The sequence below is a fragment of the Panulirus ornatus genome, chromosome 6 (genome assembly GCF_036320965.1).
Source record: "Panulirus ornatus isolate Po-2019 chromosome 6, ASM3632096v1, whole genome shotgun sequence".
NCBI lineage: Eukaryota > Metazoa > Arthropoda > Malacostraca > Decapoda > Palinuridae > Panulirus > Panulirus ornatus.
Window position 1 is genome coordinate 6,608,146 of NC_092229.1, and position 18,260 is coordinate 6,626,405.

The 18,260-nt window shown below is 39.2% G+C and overlaps 1 protein-coding gene across 1 annotated transcript in view; it reads left to right on the forward strand.

Moving 5' to 3' along the window:
• The window catches only part of Nipped-A (Transcription-associated protein Nipped-A), a 107,597-nt gene that overhangs the window by 43,626 nt on the left and 45,711 nt on the right, over positions 1-18,260 (forward strand). Inside the window, exons 13-18 of the mRNA XM_071662424.1 lie at positions 1,493-1,628; positions 4,115-4,311; positions 12,164-12,280; positions 14,529-14,681; positions 15,773-16,066; positions 16,748-16,849. Of these exons, the coding sequence (XP_071518525.1) occupies positions 1,493-1,628; positions 4,115-4,311; positions 12,164-12,280; positions 14,529-14,681; positions 15,773-16,066; positions 16,748-16,849 (999 nt within the window). The remainder of the gene's footprint in view (positions 1-1,492; positions 1,629-4,114; positions 4,312-12,163; positions 12,281-14,528; positions 14,682-15,772; positions 16,067-16,747; positions 16,850-18,260) is intronic.

Here is an 18,260-nt window from a genome sequence, read left to right on the forward strand (position 1 = left end):
TTCGATTCACAAGTAAGATCTTGCCACTCCTAGCTGCTGCTATACCCCACAGAATTGGCACAGTTGTACTTGTTATCCAAAAGATATATTTGATATCCTAAAGATACGCTTTATATCCAGAAGTTATGTTGTTCATGGTCCCCTTCACACTCAGCCCTCCCTTCCCCCTGCAGGGAAGTAGACCTCCAAAATCTTAAATTCAAGCTTGCAGTCCTAGGAGATCTGTTGCAACAGTTTGTGTGTGTGTGTGTTTCTGAGGTTAAGGCAAACCTGTGTGTGTGTGTGTGTGTGTGTGTGTGTAGGAGGAAGGAAGACTACCACGCTGTCTCATTTATTTCCCTCCCTCACTTTCTGATTAGCTGCTTGTTACTTTTTTTATTTCCCCTCATGTTTTGTTATTGCTGTGCTACTGTTTCTTTATAGCTGAAAATAATAGTAGTAGTGTAAAGCAATAATTTGATTGCATCAGAGGAACAGCATAGTGGTGATGTGTGTGTTTGAGTTCTCTATTATACAGCTTCTTTTCCAGATCCTTACAGACCACTCTTGTCAGTAAGACTATGGATAGGGAAGTGTTTGTGTGTACTGTAGTTTATTGTACAGGGCTGTTCTCTTTTGTGACTTTATCTCTGATACCTGTTTCCACCTGGAACTCCCTCAAGGGGATGGCCTCAGTATTAAAGTCTCCATGACTAGTGAACTCCATTGCCGCATTTTAGCCTTTAGTGCCTCACCCTTAACTAGCCACTGGCAGAGGGCAACTCTAGTGCATTGTTTACATAATGTTTCTATCTAATGCTCATGCCTAATTGTTTCTACCCCTACCTACTATTTCTGTCTATTGCTCCTAGCATTTTGCCAAAAAGCAATGCTAGTGCTTAGTGCTTATCTCAGGAAAATCTAGAGTTATGAAGAATGAACTGTGTGAGTTACGAAGAATGGGCGGTGTGAGTTAAGTTTTGTCAAGTGTTGTTGTGACAAGTAGGAATTGTATGTTTATGGAGAAAATGCCAGATGTTCATGTGTGGATAAGGCAGAAAGAAAAGACAGCTGCAAGGGTCAGAGGAGTGCAACTTGACAACCACTGAAGTGGTGGCTCACTGTGCAGTCGTCACTAACCCTTCCAGTACCCAGGTGGGTAGTACTGTTCATTGGCTTCCTACCAGCTACATTATAATAGAATTATGGTAAGTGAGTTACTGTTATTCTGGGGAATGGTTTAACCATGTTTATAATGTTTGCAGTACTCTGTAGTAGTCAGGTTCCTATATTGTCATCAGAATGAATGAGGAACAAGGTAAGTAAAGCTTAGATAGATTATAATTGATGTAATAAGCAAATACACATGGAAAGTACTCTTTAGGGATTAGTATTCTTGCCTGAGATTTTTCACATAATTTTGTAGTTTCCCTTTCATTGGGAGTGTATTATTTTTTAAGCTGTACTTGATTTCTTGTAAATATTGTGTTTAAAAGCTTGTAACTCTACACAGGTATTCCATGAGAGCATGAGACTGCGCCTGCATGATCGCCTGCTGTATATAATTTGTTCCCAGAATTGGGATCACATGGGTCCACATTACTGGATCAAACAGTGCATTCAACTGCTGCTTGTTACTGCACAGTCAGGTATTTAAAAACAAACTACATTTGTTCATCTGTGTTAAAGTCATCGTATATCATTAATTGCAGACTGGGTTCTTGACATTGAGGAGTAAGGTTTTGTAATGAAGCTAAGCAGATTTAGCTTGCTGTTAAATCCTGTGATATGCATAGGAGGCTGTAACCCCACATTATGATAACTGTTGTATTATATAATGGTTATAGGCTTTAATGAGATAAGGATGCAGAAGTTTCATAATGCAAAGGAAGAGTTTAGATTTGAGTTCAAGTGATAAGAGACCATGAAGAGTAAAGAAGTTGGTTCTATGGTTTTTTTATCTTTCGTAATGTTGCGAGTCTGGGCTGTGGAATTTTATTTCTGATGGGTTGTAATGTGGCTTTGTGCTTCTTGATGAACAAAGGCTCTTCTAAATCCCAGCTCCTTTAAGTGTAAAAGATTTTCTTCCTGGCTACCCAAAAGCATTTTTTTCCATGCATCCTTGTGCTTAGGAATATGCAGTGCCTTGGCAGATGCCTCATCAAGATAACTCACAATGTTCACAGAAATATCTATAAAGAAGGAAGCTTTCATTTAGATCCATTTCTCAGGAATTGTGCAGGGTGTATCTGTTTACATAGGAACTAATGTGTTTCTACTGACTTATGTTTCTCAAGTTGTGGATGTGGGGACACTTTAAACAGATGCTCTGTCCTTGTAATTATTGAAACTAGATTTATCTTTTTCTCCACATACATCTTATGAGAAAAGATTTTCTCACTGGTTTGTTTGTGGGTTTTCGTAACACTTGTAGCCCCAAAATGAGACACACAGCCTGGTACCACTGAGTCCTTCTGCTATGCCATACTTCACAGTTGATACCTCAGGTTCTTCTTGACCACCTTGGCTTTCTTGCAGTCTCCAGACCTAAGTCCTTGGTTCTGGAATTTACATGCATGTATTTTTCTGACACTTTTCAGGCAGAGATCAGAGAATGCCAAACAGATGACCTTTTACATATCATTTGTCCTTTCCAAAGATTATACCAATTGGTTTAGAAAACCTTTCAGCCATTCTTTGAAGAATCTTACTCTTAGAGGTCTTCTTAGTTCTTTATATGACAAGAATAAGGTTAGTAACACCATTGCCTCTTAAAAGATAGCCTCTCAAGAGCCCCTGTCCTTGGGTTTTTTCCTAGTCTGATAGGCCTTATTTTGGATAAACATCTCCAGTCATTGATTGTAAGAAGACTGATTGCTTCTCCACTGCAGCCCAAGTGGGAGCTTACAGAAGACTTTGACCTTCTACTCTGTAATAATTTTTTGGTAGTTTAAGTCCTTAATGTCTTTCTACAAAAACTCCTTTCCTTTTAGCCTTAGTATCCAGGAGAACATTTAGTTAATTGCATACTCTTTCCAGGCAAAAGAATCTCCCGGCCTGATGTAAATGTAAACTGCTTCAGTATGGCAGCAAAGTCATATTTTGATCTGGGTCAGCCAATTGTAGATCATTAGAAACTTCAGGCCTAGGGGACTGAAACTTTTTGGGAGAGTGTACCTTGCCTTGGAGAAAAATAATTCTCAGCTCTCAGAACCTATTTTCAGATGCTTCCAATAAAAAACATTTTTCTTGAGTTATTATTATATGTACTTATATTGCTTGATCAACAATAACCTTATTGTGTTTTAGTTCCAGTGTCCTTGAACACAGTGAAATGGAATACAGTACTGTGTTAGGTGATGTTCATTGTTTAGCTTGAGGCAGGGATAGGTAAGCTGTTTCCCCATTTTATGTGAAATGAGATTGATTATAGAGTGATTTCCAAATCTGTATAAATGGTTTGGTTGTGTAATGGTCAGATTATTTTTGTTTGATAGTTTTAGAGAACATACACATTTGTGCTAGAATAAATATGGTAATTTCCATCCTTGTTTTAGGTGAAAGTTTGAAGATCCATTGCTCACTTGTTTAATGATATTCTAAACTGTCTATATGTATTTTTATGTTGAAGAATGGTCCATGTCCATGATTTAGTTGTGTAGTTGTGATTCAGAAGGGTTAGAAGTTAGGAACATGAGATCTATCGATACATTTGGGTGTTAGATTGCCATGAATGGGTTTGTTGATTGAGAGAAATTTTACATGGTCTTCACTCTGTTTGTGTACCATGAAACACTGAAGTGTTGCTGACCCCCTTCACCTTTATTATTATTTATCATATTGAGCCTAATAATTTTTTGTTTGTTAGTCTCTCTCTTACATTACTTCATAAAATTTAGTGTCTTTTTGGACATTCCTATATCTGGCTCATTTATATACACAGCAGGAGATTGCTCACACTAAAGTTTTTAAGTATCACTTGCATCAGCATTTTGCTTTCTCAGTTTTGTAATATCATGTTTTAATCAAATCCTTTACTGGCTTACCTTCCACCTTATTTAAAGTGCTTTCTGAATGTTAAATATCTTGTTGAAACATGTTAAAAATGTTTTACCGGGTTACTTATATTTTTCAGGTACACCAGTTCAGAATAGCTCACAGCAGGTACTTCTGCCAGGGGTGACAGCTGTGATAAATTGGGCCGATGCTGCTGAAAGAGCTAACTTCTCTGTATTTGCAAGCATTAAGGAGGAAGCAAATGATCTTGACACAACCCTTGAGTCTACTGTAGACAAGGAGGTAAAAGCACAAACACTCACCATGCCATTGGAGGTTGGTCATCCAGTCACCAGTGTGGAATTTGCTTGGAGTTATTTTGAATTACTGCATCTAGTAGTTTTGACTATTTTCCAAAATGCTGTTTTTTTTTTTTTTTCGTTGTATATGTAATGTAGTGGTAGTGTGTAGGCATGTTGCAGAATGCTCTGTTTAAAAGCAGGAAAACTATAGACTGTAACATTCAGAATCACCATATTTGTGCTAGTCTGGTGCGCTTAAATATCTTTCTTAGTGAAATGTGTATGCAAAAGAAATTAGTGGTAACAGTAAGAAATTCAAAATTGAGCAACGTGTAGTCAGAGGAAATACTCATGCTTATGTAAGTATTTTACAAGGGAAACATAGGTGTATGTTTCTTATGCTAGTGTCATGTTTGAGAGCATAACTAGTATTAACAGTGGAAAAAGAAGTATTCATTTTCATTTATCAAAGTTGCAGGAATAACTGTTGTCTAGAGCATAAAAGAGAGAGTGTAACTTTTAGAAATTTTGGGAGTATATTATCAGCTGTATGCATACCTAGTGCGGTTGTGTTGGTTGTGTTTAAGGTGACTGGAGTAGAAGGAAGGTTGTTTGGTGCTTTTCAGGTCATTTCATGAATAAGAAAAAATCACATGATTTGGCTGTTCTTTGCACACTGTTGGGAAGCTGAGGCAATCATCTTTGCACCATATAGGTAAAGCAGTGGTCTTTGGTTTATCCTTGTATTGAAAAAATTCTGATTTATAATTCATTAAAGAAACAGAAAATTAGTATAAATTGTAAATGTTGTAAATGTTTTTTATATAACTGATGAAACATTTCAGTAGGTTGTTACCTAACTCATGAACTGATAATTATAGAAAGGGTAGTGAGTGGTGGGATGAAGAAGTAAGAGTATTAGTGAAAGAGAAGAGAGAGGCATTTGGACGATTTTTGCAGGGAAAAAATGCAATTGAGTGGGAGATGTATAAAAGAAAGAGACAGGAGGTCAAGAGAAATGTGCAAGAGGTGAAAAAAAGGGCAAATGAGAGTTGGGGTGAGAGAGTATCATTAAATTTTAGGGAGAATAAAAAGATGTTCTGGAAGGAGGTAAATAAAGTGCGTAAGACAAGGGAGCAAATGGGAACTTCAGTGAAGGGCGCAAATGGGGAGGTGATAACAAGTAGTGGTGATGTGAGAAGGAGATGGAGTGAGTATTTTGAAGGTTTGTTGAATGTGTTTGATGATAGAGTGGCAGATATAGGGTGTTTTGGTCGAGGTGGTGTGCAAAGTGAGAGGGTTAGGGAAAATGATTTGGTAAACAGAGAAGAGGTAGTGAAAGCTTTGCGGAAGATGAAAGCCGGCAAGGCAGCAGGTTTGGATGGTATTGCAGTGGAATTTATTAAAAAAGGGGGTGACTGTATTGTTGACTGGTTGGTAAGGTTATTTAATGTATGTATGACTCATGGAGGTGCCTGAGGATTGGCGGAATGCGTGCATAGTGCCATTGTACAAAGGCAAAGGGGATAAGAGTGAGTGCTCAAATTACAGAGGTATAAGTTTGTTGAGTATTCCTGGTAAATTAAATGGGAGGGTATTGATTGAGAGGGTGAAGGCATGTACAGAGCATCAGATTGGGGAAGAGCAGTGTGGTTTCAGAAGTGGTAGAGGATGTGTGGATCAGGTGTTTGCTTTGAAGAATGTATGTGAGAAATACTTAGAAAAGCAAATGGATTTGTATGTAGCATTTATGGATCTGGAGAAGGCATATGATAGAGTTGATAGAGATGCTCTGTGGAAGGTATTAAGAATATATGGTGTGGGAGGCAAGTTGTTAGAAGCAGTGAAAAGTTTTTATCGAGGATGTAAGGCATGTGTACGTGTAGGAAGAGAGGAAAGTGATTGGTTCTCAGTGAATGTAGGTTTGCGGCAGTGGTGTGTGATGTCTCCATGGTTGTTTAATTTGTTTATGGATGGGGTTGTTAGGGAGGTAAATGCAAGAGTTTTGGAAAGAGGGGCAAGTATGAAGTCTGTTGGGGATGAGAGAGCTTGGGAAGTGAGTCAGTTGTTGTTCGCTGATGATACAGCACTGGTGGCTGATTCATGTGAGAAACTGCAGAAGCTGGTGACTGAGTTTGGTAAAGTGTGTGGAAGAAGAAAGTTAAGAGTAAATGTGAATAAGAGGAAGGTTATTAGGTACAGTAGGGTTGAGGGTCAAGTCAATTGGGAGGTGAGTTTGAATGGAGAAAAACTGGAGGAAGTGAAGTGTTTTAGATATCTGGGAGTGGATCTGGCAGCGGATGGAACCATGGAAGCGGAAGTGGATCATAGGGTGGGGGAGGGGGCGAAAATTCTGGGGGCCTTGAAGAATGTGTGGAAGTCGAGAACATTATCTCGGAAAGCAAAAATGGGTATGTTTGAAGGAATAGTGGTTCCAACAATGTTGTATGGTTGCAAGGCGTGGGCTATGGATAGAGTTGTGCGCAGGAGGATGGATGTGCTGGAAATGAGATGTTTGAGGACAATGTGTGGTGTGAGGTGGTTTGATCGAGTGAGTACGTAAGGGTAAGAGAGATGTGTGGAAATAAAAAGAGCGTGGTTGAGAGAGCAGAAGAGGGTGTTTTGAAGTGGTTTGGGCACATGGAGAGAATGAGTGAGGAAAGATTGACCAAGAGGATATATGTGTCGGAGGTGGAGGGAACGAGGAGAAGAGGGAGACCAAATTGGAGGTGGAAAGATGGAGTGAAAAAGATTTTGTGTGATCGTGGCCTGAACATGCAGGAGGGTGAAAGGAGGGCAAGGAATAGAGTGAATTGGATCGATGTGTTATACCGGGGTTGACGTGCTGTCAGTGGATTGAATCAAGGCATGTGAAGCGTCTGGGGTAAACCATGGAAAGCTGTGTAGGTATGTATATTTGCGTGTGTGGACGTATGTATATACATGTGTATGGGGGGGGGGTTGGGCCATTTCTTTCGTCTGTTTCCTTGCGTTACCTCGCAAACGCGGGAGACAGCGACAAAGTATAATAAAAAAATAATGATAATCAGAAAATTATGAAGCAAATGAGTTGTAGAGATCTAACAGCTTTCAAGAAAAGCTGCTAACCCTTGTGAGTAAAGGAAAGTTAACACCTGCTGCAAAATAACCAAATTTTACTCTTTAATAGTACAGTAAATTGTATCTTACATATGTGTTTTACACAGTTTTCTTCGATAAGTAGTTACCTAACCCAAGCAGGAGCATTAGCTAGACACATTTAGTAAAAGTAATTGGGAGAAACATTACATAGGAGTCTTTGGAAACACTGAGCTAGAGTTGCCCTCTGCCAGTGGCCTGTTAAGGATGAGGCACTAAAGGCTAAGAGGCAGCAGTGGGGTTCACCAGTTATGGAGACTCTTTTGCCATGGCCACTCCCAAAGGAACAGGCATCAGAGATATAAATGGATAGACCTAACCCAAGAACTGTGATTATTTAGATTTTCACAAAAATAAGATATTGGAAAAAATTAATGAACTGATGCACCATGTTGGTTCATCACCTCCCATTCAGTAAGAGGGGAATGATATTGCTTGACCCATATGACTAAGTGTTAATGAAAACTTATCCAAAAATTTGGTTGTGAGGGCTTGAGGTGATGGTGAAGTGGGATGGGATGGAGTAAGGATTGATGGGAGGTAGTTGTACTAAGTTTGTCCTCATCACCTGAATTAAATGATTCAGCAACTGTTACCAGATCACTGGTTATGCAGACTTAACATAACCCTTCAGGATTCCTTCCCAGTACAAGTATTGAATGATCTTTGGTGACCTTAAACCGTGGAACAATCTTTTCATTCCTACTACTGAATGTCCTGGTTGGCTTCTTTTTCTGAAGATAAAGCTGTGGTTGCTACAGTAAACACTTGCTGAAGCGTGTAACCTTCCTCAATATTTTTCTCTATGTACACACAAAATAGGAGGTAAAAGCAAAGGTGTCTGTGGTGATAGTAAGCATTTGATCACAAATACTAATGTCTGTGGGAGGGAGGGATACAAAAAGAAGAGCATTTTGCTGTGACATCATTATAAAATGAAGGATAACTGAAAACTATTTTAGAGTATCTTGAAATATTTCATCGTTAAAGGGAAAGATTACTTTTTAGATTAATTGAAAATATAAATTCTTTTCAATCTGTATCATCTCTGATGGCTTATATGTTATTCGTTCCTGTAACATAATTCATGATTGTCGTAACTGCAAAAAATTACTGTGTGAGCCATCAATGTATGGGAGTCTTTATGTACCTACAAATTGTGCTAGACTGTACTTGATGTGGTGGTTGCATAGACCAATGGGCTTTGACCTCTTCTAGAGGAGCAAGACCTCAGAAACCACCTTAAGGTATGTGCAAGATAAGGTATGGTATTTAGAAATTCTTATGTAGAAGTATAGTGAGAGTTCTGTTGAAGTGAGTTGTGAAGTGCAGACAGTAGAGGCTGTCATATTCAGACAGTTTGGAGAGTTAATGGTTTGGGAAGCACAAGAAGTGCATTTACTACAGTGAAAATTAAAGATATATCAGAGAAATGCACTTGAAAAGTTTTTGCGGAGTACAGGAAAGCTGTATTGACTCACACCTCACAGCTCATTAGACTTATCAGTTGGACATCTTTTATCACATGGATGGGTTGAACAAAGCAAGAGTGACCACCCCAGTCACCAAGATACTGGGCTCATACAAGGTAAACTAATAAAACATTTTGGTTTTAGCCACAAGTAGCAGCCCCTTCTTTACCAGTTTTTTATTTAATAGCACTTCAGAAAGGAAGTGATATTGAGCTGGTTGTAATTGATGTTTGGAGAGGACTTACACTAAATTTAAAGTGAGTAATGTAATTGTATTTATTTGTATTTGAAGATTGGTTAAAGTGAAGCACGCATCTGATCACACCAATCTACTTATTCCTATTTCGTAGATTTCTTCGTATCATTATTAAGTAAGTGGATGAGAGAGGTGTGCTGTTTAGTTTAGTATGCTATGTTTGAGGAAGTTAACCCAGTTTAGTTGAGACTGCTTAGGTATATTGAGAGGATGAGTGAAGAAAGACTTATCAAGAGGATCTCTATGTCAAAAGTGCTTCATTATTAAGTAAGTGGATTAGAGAGGTGTGTTGTTAAGCTCAGCTTTTTCAAGGAAGTTGACCCAGTTTAGTTGAAATTGTTTGAATATATGGAGAGGGTGAGTGAAGAAAGATTTATCAAGAGGATCTCTATGTCAGCATTGGAGAGAACAAGGCGAGAGAGAGACCAAAAAGGAGATGGAAAGATATAGTGAAAGATGCTTTGAGGTATCATAATGTTAACATTTGGTATGAGAGAGGTGCATGAGAAAATGAAATGAATCGATGTAGTATATTGAGGGATAGTAAGACATGTTCTAAGTGGGTTGAACCCAGGCATATGAAACGGTCAAGTGAAACCTTGAAAGAGCTTGTGGGGCTTGGTTTTGGATGATAGGGTCTTGTTCTGGTAAATTATACATAACAGTTTGAGAATGTATGTGTGCAAATAGGGTTTTTGTACATTTGTTCCTAGTATGACTTCACTAAGGCAGAAAATAGTGAATAAGTCTGGTAGGAACTTTTCAGCAGATAACCTCATTATAGATCAACAGTTCTCCTGTTGTATGTTTTGTCCAGGTACCCCCATGTAACTCCAACCATCTCTGCCACCCCCTTTGCTACATCAGCTACCACCACCTATCCTATTTTTGCCAACACCATTTCACCCACCCTCTTTGCCATCACCACTACCACTGCCTCTTCCACCACCTTTGCCTCTGCATCACCTGTGCCACACTGTCACTACCACCACCTATGCAGCTGTCTAAGCCACCACCGTAAACATCACCTCTACAGCCAACTGTGTCACCACCACTGCGACTACCTCTGCAACTATGAGTGCTACCCCTGCCTCCGCATCTTTCTCAAACTTTGCCACCCTCTCTGTGACCATCACTACCACCACTCCTGCTATCAACTACCACCACTCCTGCTACCACCTTTTCCACTTTCTACAACTCTGCCACCATTTCTGCCTCCAACCCTACAGTCATGCTCTGCTACCACCTATGCCAGTACCTCTGCCAGCATCACTACCACCAACTCTTTTCCACTACCTCTGCCACCCTCTTTGCCACCACAGTTAATTACCTCTACCTCTGCAGTCCCATGTGCAACCATCTCTTCCATTCCTTCTGCCACCACCTCTTCCTCTACCTCTGCAACCCCCTCTGCTATCACCCATGCAGGCACCTCTGCCATTACCATCTCCATCACTGCCCTCATTTGTGTCTCCCCTTCTGCCATGCCCTCTACAATGACCTTTACCACAACCTTGTAACTATATCAGTCATCCCCATTGCCACCATCTCTGACATTCAGTTTCCCACCCCCTTGCCATTACTACTGCTGTCACGTATGACAACACCTCTGTCATCCCCTCTATCATCACCCTTGCTGTCCCCTCTTTCACTGTCCCTTTCACCATCCTAGCTCATTTCTCAGCCATTGTTTGATGTATAGACATACAACTTAGTATTCTGATGCATATTCTTAATCAGGTGTGACCAGACTTTGCTTTCAAGTGGTCACCCTATAAATGAGAAGTTTTCCAATGAGAGGATGTTTCATTATCAGTGGATGGTTAAGAGTACAGTCTCCTCAAGGATCTTGTTCCAGAGGAGGTCATCATTTCCCTGCTCCTACTTAGAGTGCTTGCTTGTAGCTGCAAGAGCTCCATAGAAAAAGCCCTGGGGCTATTTAATAATAATTATACAGTATTGGTGAGCACATCAGCATCCACCCTGACCTGCTTATCACACTTGAAAGGCAAACTTCATGATCAGAGATTGCTTCCTTCTTCAGATCTTGCTCTGATTTGGGTATAATGTGCACTTTGATGCTAATAGGTCTTTATCTGCAGGTGAGAAACATAGGATTTTAAGAATGGAAAACTAATTCTCAACTGTAGATAGAGCCTTTGTTTTGCCTTCCATTGTTCTTCAGTGTCCTTTTTGAAAAAAGATATCGATTCATAACATTTACAGGTCTGAGGCACAGACACCAGCTGTCAGACAATGAATGGGGTTTGGATAGTGGCTTAGTTCCACCACATCCTTGCACCATGACATCATAAAGCTAGGCAAGTTGCTGTATGGTTGTTCATTCCCATGGATGAGCTACTGTAAGCCTCATTTGTTTTAAGTGGTCAACGGAGATGAATCCTCTTGGGCACATCTCATTTTTTTGTAATATGCATAACGTGATAGATACTTAGGGTTTGCTTTGCTGATCATCATCTGTTTTCTGTTGTTAGGAGTCACACTTTCATCTGCAACACAACCTTGGTCATAGCTTGGAAAGTTGAAATCAGAATATCCTAAAATTGTGTAGGGTTGTTTTTCAGCATCTTGAGAAGTGACTGATATAAGACCCCAACTCTTGTTTGGATTTTGCCTAAGATTGGCTCCATATATAAATGTTTAACCTGGAACTCAACCTTGCTCATAATTTGAAGGAGATTCTGCATCTGGTCATGGAACTTCATACATTTGTTTTTGGCATTTTCCAGTTAGTATATCCACCAATTTCTTCTTTCGCTCCCAAAACACTATATTCTACTGCAGGTGATATATTCATTCACTTGAATACCTTTTATTATTGGAATATAACACTTTTAACTCCCCACCAAGCAGATGCTCTTTCAGATGTTCCTGGGGCTCAGCTTGTGGTAGAGATATTTGCTGTGTAATTGATTCATGTGATTGTGGATACTGTATAGGATTTTGCTGCTAATGTAAGTTTACAGTCCACTACATGATGTTTGGATTTTCTTTTGCAGGATGAGATTGACATAGAACTGTCATCTGTACCAGCGGATGGATCTCAGTCCATTGATGGTAGTGTCAAGCTCCAAGCAAACCCAAAAGCAAATTTGCATCTGCTACTCTCTCGACAAGTTAGTGTATAGGCAAACCATTTTTTTTTTCCTTTATATATATGTATACCTGATATGTGACAGGGGCACATTAACCAGAATCAGAGACTTATTACATATCTTTCTTTGTAGATATACTTTACCTTTTTTGCCACCTGCATGTTAAGACAGGCACTTAGTGATCACTGTGTCGTTATTGTCTGTCCGTTATCTATCTTTTGTCTGTCTGTCATCCATCTGTTGTCCATCCACTCATTACTTTGACTTCATCTGCCCATCCATTATTTGTCATTGGAAGTTGCTCTTAACTTGTAACTTAACTTTGATCACAGCTTGCACACTCTGTATCAGGAACTCACTTAATTGTATTAAATCCCGGCATCTATTGAATTGATTGCCATACAACCTATAGCTCAATTTTGGAGTTTGCTTGAGTCATGAGATTTATAACAACATTTAATGTAACCTCAAAATTTTGAGAAAACTCAAAAAAATGGCACAAGACCCATAACTAGTCACCTCTTATTAAAAGGTTTAACCTGGAACTTAACCTGACTATGCCACTTATTACACAATTTACTAGAACTTTGCTCATAAGTTGAAGAAAACTTCCACCTTTGGCTCTGATACCTTATACAGTTGTTTGTCAGCATCTACAGAATTGAATTGCATAAAACATATTGTTCATATTGTATTTTTATGCCACATATGAAATGGTGAGTCACTGGGTGGTGGAGGAGGTGAAAGTTTTGGGAGTGATGAAGAATGTTTGGAAGGAGAGGACATTATCTCGGAGAGTAAAAATGGTTATGCTTGAAGAATTGGTAATTCCAACAATGTTATATGGTTGTGAGGCATGGGCTATAGATGGTGTTGTATTGAGGAGGGTGGATGTGTTGGAAATGAAATGTTTGAGGACAATAAGTGGTGTGAGGTGGTTTGATCGAGTAAGTAATGGAAAGGTAAGAGAGATATGTGGAAATAGAAAGTGTGGTTGAGAGAGCAGAAGAGGGTGTGTTGAAATGGTTTGAACATATAGAGAGAATGAGTGAGGAGAAATTGACCAAGAGGATATATGTGTCTGAGGTGGAGGGATCAAGGAGAAGTGGGAGACAAAATTGGAGGTGGAAGGATGGAGTGAAAATGATTTTGAGCAATTGGGGGCCTGAACATACAGGAGGTGAAAGATTTGCAAGGAATAGAGTGAATTGGAACGATGCGGTGTACTGGGGTCGACGTGCTGTCAGTGGACTGAACCAGGGTAATTGAAACGTCTTGGGTAAACCATGGAAAGGTCTGTGGGGCTTGATTGTAGATAGGGAGCTGTGGTTTCGGTGCATTACATATGACAGCTAGAGACAGAATATGAACGAATGTGGCCTTTTTTGTCTGTTTTCCTGGCACTACCTCGCTGAAGCAGGGGATAACGATGCTGTTTCTTGTGGAAAGGGTAGCGCTGGAATGGATGAAGGCAAGCAAGTATGAATATGTACCTGTGTATATATGTATATGTCTGTGTTTGTGTATTTATATGTATGTACATGTGTATATGTTAATATCTATATGTATGTATATGTCTGTGTATGGGAGTTTATGTGTATATATGTGTGTATATGAGTGGAAGGGCCATTCTTTGTCTGTTTCCTGGTGCTACCTCGTTGACCCTCGAAACGGCATTCAAGTATGATAAATGTAGATAAATAAGATGAATACTCTACAAAAGCTTAACTTGGTTTTACCCCATTACAAAGCTTTCCTGCTGGTAACATGGGTGTTCCATGGTACACCCCTCTGGTTTTCTAATGGATGTACTAATTAAAGGTAACTCATAAATATTTGAAGTTCATAGATATTTTAGGGAATAGATTGGCCCAGTCCTCTGTTCTTAACACTACCTCACTAATGCGGGAAATGGCGAATAGTATTAAAAAAAAAGAAAGATTGACTGTGACTAATGTGCAATATACTGTGACAGAGGAGAGAAAGTTAGTGTATCTTTTGGAGAGAACTGGAAAGAGCGGCTGAAGTGTAAGCCCATTAGAGATGCTTATATTGATGGATGACTTTATGGCAAGTGAGAGATAAAGAGTAGGAAGAGTATTAGATGATTATGTGTTCTAGATGAAAATGATGTCAGTGAAAGCGTATTTAGATTTTATGCAACATTGATTATTGTACATATATCATTTACCTTTATTCGTATTCATGTAGGTTAAATAATGTCTTACATTAATGATATTCAGTGCATTTTGGTATATTCTTATTTTAGGCTAAGTTCATGGAAGGTGTGAAGGAGGTGTGCAACTCACAGTTCCTGTCTGCAGTGTCAGAGCTGTGTCACATGGACACCAGTTTAGCAGAATGGGTATGGCTTCAGTTCTTCCCCCGTATTTGGAAGATTCTCAGTGAAAAACAGCAACAGGTATGTAAACAAAGGTTAAATATTTATTCATGGTCACACAGACACACATATATATATTTATTCATTCATTTATTATATACTTTGTCACTGTCTCCTGCGTTAGCAAGGCAGTGCAAGGAAACAGACGAAAGAGTGGCCCAACCCACCCACGTACTCATGTATATACATACACGTCCACACACGCACATATACATACCTATACATCTCAATGTATACATATAAATACACACACACACACACATATACATATGTACACATGTACATAATTCATATTGTCTGCCTTTATTCATTCCCGTCGCCACCCCGCCACACATGAAATGACAACTCCCTCCCCCCTGCATGTGCACGAGATGGCACTAGGAAAAGACAGCAAAGGCCACATTTGTTCACACTCAGTCTCTAGCTGTCATGTATAATGCACTGAAACCACAGCCCCCTTTCCACATCCAGGGCCCACAAAACTTTCCATGGTTTACCCCAGAGGTTTCACATGCCCTGGTTCAATCCATTCACAGCACGTCGACCCCGGTATACCACATCGTTCCAATTTGCTCTATTCCTTGTATAGGTATGTATATGTGCGTGTGTGGACGTGTATGTATATATATTTGTATGTGGGTGGGTTGAGCCATTCTTTTGTCTGTTGCCTTGCACTGCCTCACTAATGCGGGAGACAGTGACAAAGTATGATATAAAGAAATATAATTTTTTATATACAAAATTGCTGTTTCCCGGTCAGCGAGGTAGCGCCAGGAATCAGATGAAGAATGACCCATCCACTCATATACACACACACATATATATATATATATATATATAAATGCCCACATACGCACATATACATATCTACATATACATACACTTAGGCAGACTTTACATACATACACATGTACATATTCATACTTGCTTGCCTTCATCCATTCCTCTCGCTACTCCGCCCCACAGGAAAACTTTCATACACAATATTCCAAAATTAGAGGGTACTATAGATATGAATATATTTTTATTTCTTGAAATGCATGTTGATATAGTTTAACTAATAGAAACAGTTAATGCATATGCACTTCTGTATGTTTATATATTTATTTCAGGGCATTGCCAGTGAGGTGATTCCTTTCTTGTGCTCGGGGTCACACGTAATCCAGAAGGACTGCCACCCATCAGCTTTACACACTTTCACAGAAGCTCTTGCTCAGTGCCATCCCCCAGTAACTATTCGACCAGCCATCATGAAATATCTTGGCAAGAGCCACAACCTTTGGCATCGTATGACACTTCTCTTAGAGCAGCTAGCCTTAGAACAAGGTGCCACCACAACACCACGTGCCACTAAGAAAGAGTTTCATGACTCTTATGATATGGAACCTGTGACCAATCCACAGCAGGTGAGAGTATGATGCTGATTTTTGTTAGCTCTTATATATACTCATGTTATCTGTCTGTACATGTACTCTGAAGTTTTATTGTGGGACAGCCTTACATTGGAAGCATCATTTACACATTTGCAAGATAGTTCCTAATTACTTAAATTCTGTCACCTCTTCGGGTTTGCAAGATAGTTCCCAATTACTTGAATTCTGTCACCTCTTTGAGCTTCTTTCCTGCCATATTTATAACAAATCACCTCATCTAGTCTTTCTTCCACCATATCTATAACACAGTTTAGTATGCTATCTTTTTTCACTTTAAATTGCTTTGCAAAATCAATATTCCCCTGTTTCCTTTCAAATGCCATTACATAGATTATATAACACTTAGACACACCCTTGGCTTACAAAGTAAAAGATGAAGTACTGTGGTTTATGAATTTTAAAAGAGCATTAAAGAATATTTGTACTGATGTGGAATAGCTGAAGAGGAAGACCAGCAATAAAGTTGAAGAATTTAGTGTGGCAATATGTAACAGAAGGGTGTTTCTGTAGAAGAGTCTCCAGAAATATGCCAGGATCTTGTTCTCCAATGGATATTTTACATGATTCACATTATTGCATTTATACAAGAATTTAACAGATTCATAGATTTATTTATTGTTTATTTGTTGATATGTAATTGTTTGATAATTGCAGGAAATTCTTGACTCGTTATCTGAGATGTATTCTTTATTAAAAGAAGAGGATTTATGGGCAGGTTTATGGCAGACAGTGGCACATTACCCTGAGACTAGACTGGTAAGTATAGTGATTTACCTCTTCAAATTTCTGTTTACAAATTTTTATTTGGGCAAAACTGATTAACTTTTTTGTACTTGGATGACAGTTTTCTGACATCTGAAATTTTTTCCGGTGTATAATTCATTCAGCTGATGTACTTAGTTTAAAATAGGCTTATGAATGGCAGATAGATAGCTTCTCATATCAGTTTCTAGCCTTTTATTTCTGATGAAGTTTATATTTTGAAATAATGTGTCTGTGAATAGTGAGAACATAAGGTTTTGTTAACTCCATCTTTGAGGCTCTCAACAGGACTTACTCTTTTTCCTGTAATTTTCATGATTGGATGATTGGAAATAGTCCAGATTGTAGCATAGTTGATGCACACAATCCAGACTTGTAACATAGTTAATGCACACAAAATTCTACTGCTGATTAACTTTTTGATGTCTAGGGCCACAGGTTAGGGTGAAAGTATTGTGTTGTGTACACACTCTAAAGACGAGGTAGATTGATGTTAATATGTCTGTCTTTATCTCTGATGCCTGTTCCCTTTGGGAACTCCCTCAAAGGGGTGGCCATGACATAAGAGTCTCTATAATTAACTCCAGTGCCATTTTTATCCTTTAGTGGCTCACCCGTAACATGCCATTGGCAGAGGGCAACTCTAGTACAGTGTTTTAAGAGGCTCCTACCTAATGTTTCTCCATACTACATCTACCTAATGTTTCTTCCCAAAGTTCCAGCCTATTACTTTCACCTAATGCTCCCACCTGATGTTCCTATATACTATCTCTGCCATATATTTCTACCTAATGCTGTTGTCTAATGTTCCTGCTAGTGCATACTGCTCTCCAGGGGAAAACTCTAGAGTTACAAAGAATGAGTTGTGTGAGTTAAGTGTTGTCAAGTTCTGCTATGTGTGACAGAGACTGTTTATGTGGACAAACTGCAGGCAGTCCAAGTTTGGGTGAGGCAGAAAGAAAAGATAGCTATCTGGGTCAGAGGAGTTCAGTATAGCAACCGCTAAAGTGCTGGCTTACAGTGCAGCCATCACTAACCTTCCCGATACCCAGGAAGGCAGTACCGATAATATACCTCCTTGGTGGATCTTTGCCTATCAGCTACTACCGTCCCTCAGGCCAGGCTAATAGCATAGATACTACATAGAGAGTTTTGCATTTAAGTTTTGAATGTGGGTGTTAGAAGTCAAAGTCATCATGTCATGTGTAGTAAAATGCTTTGAAATGCTTATGTACATGGTATCTAATGATTTCATGAATGGATGGTGACCAAATTTGTATAATGGATACTTCATACAAAGTTCTGCACCTGAATGATTGGATGTCTAGGTTCTCCACCTGAATAATTGGATGTCTAGGGTCAACGATAAAAGTTGCAGTTTTATGTGAACTGAAGCCCCAGTGAA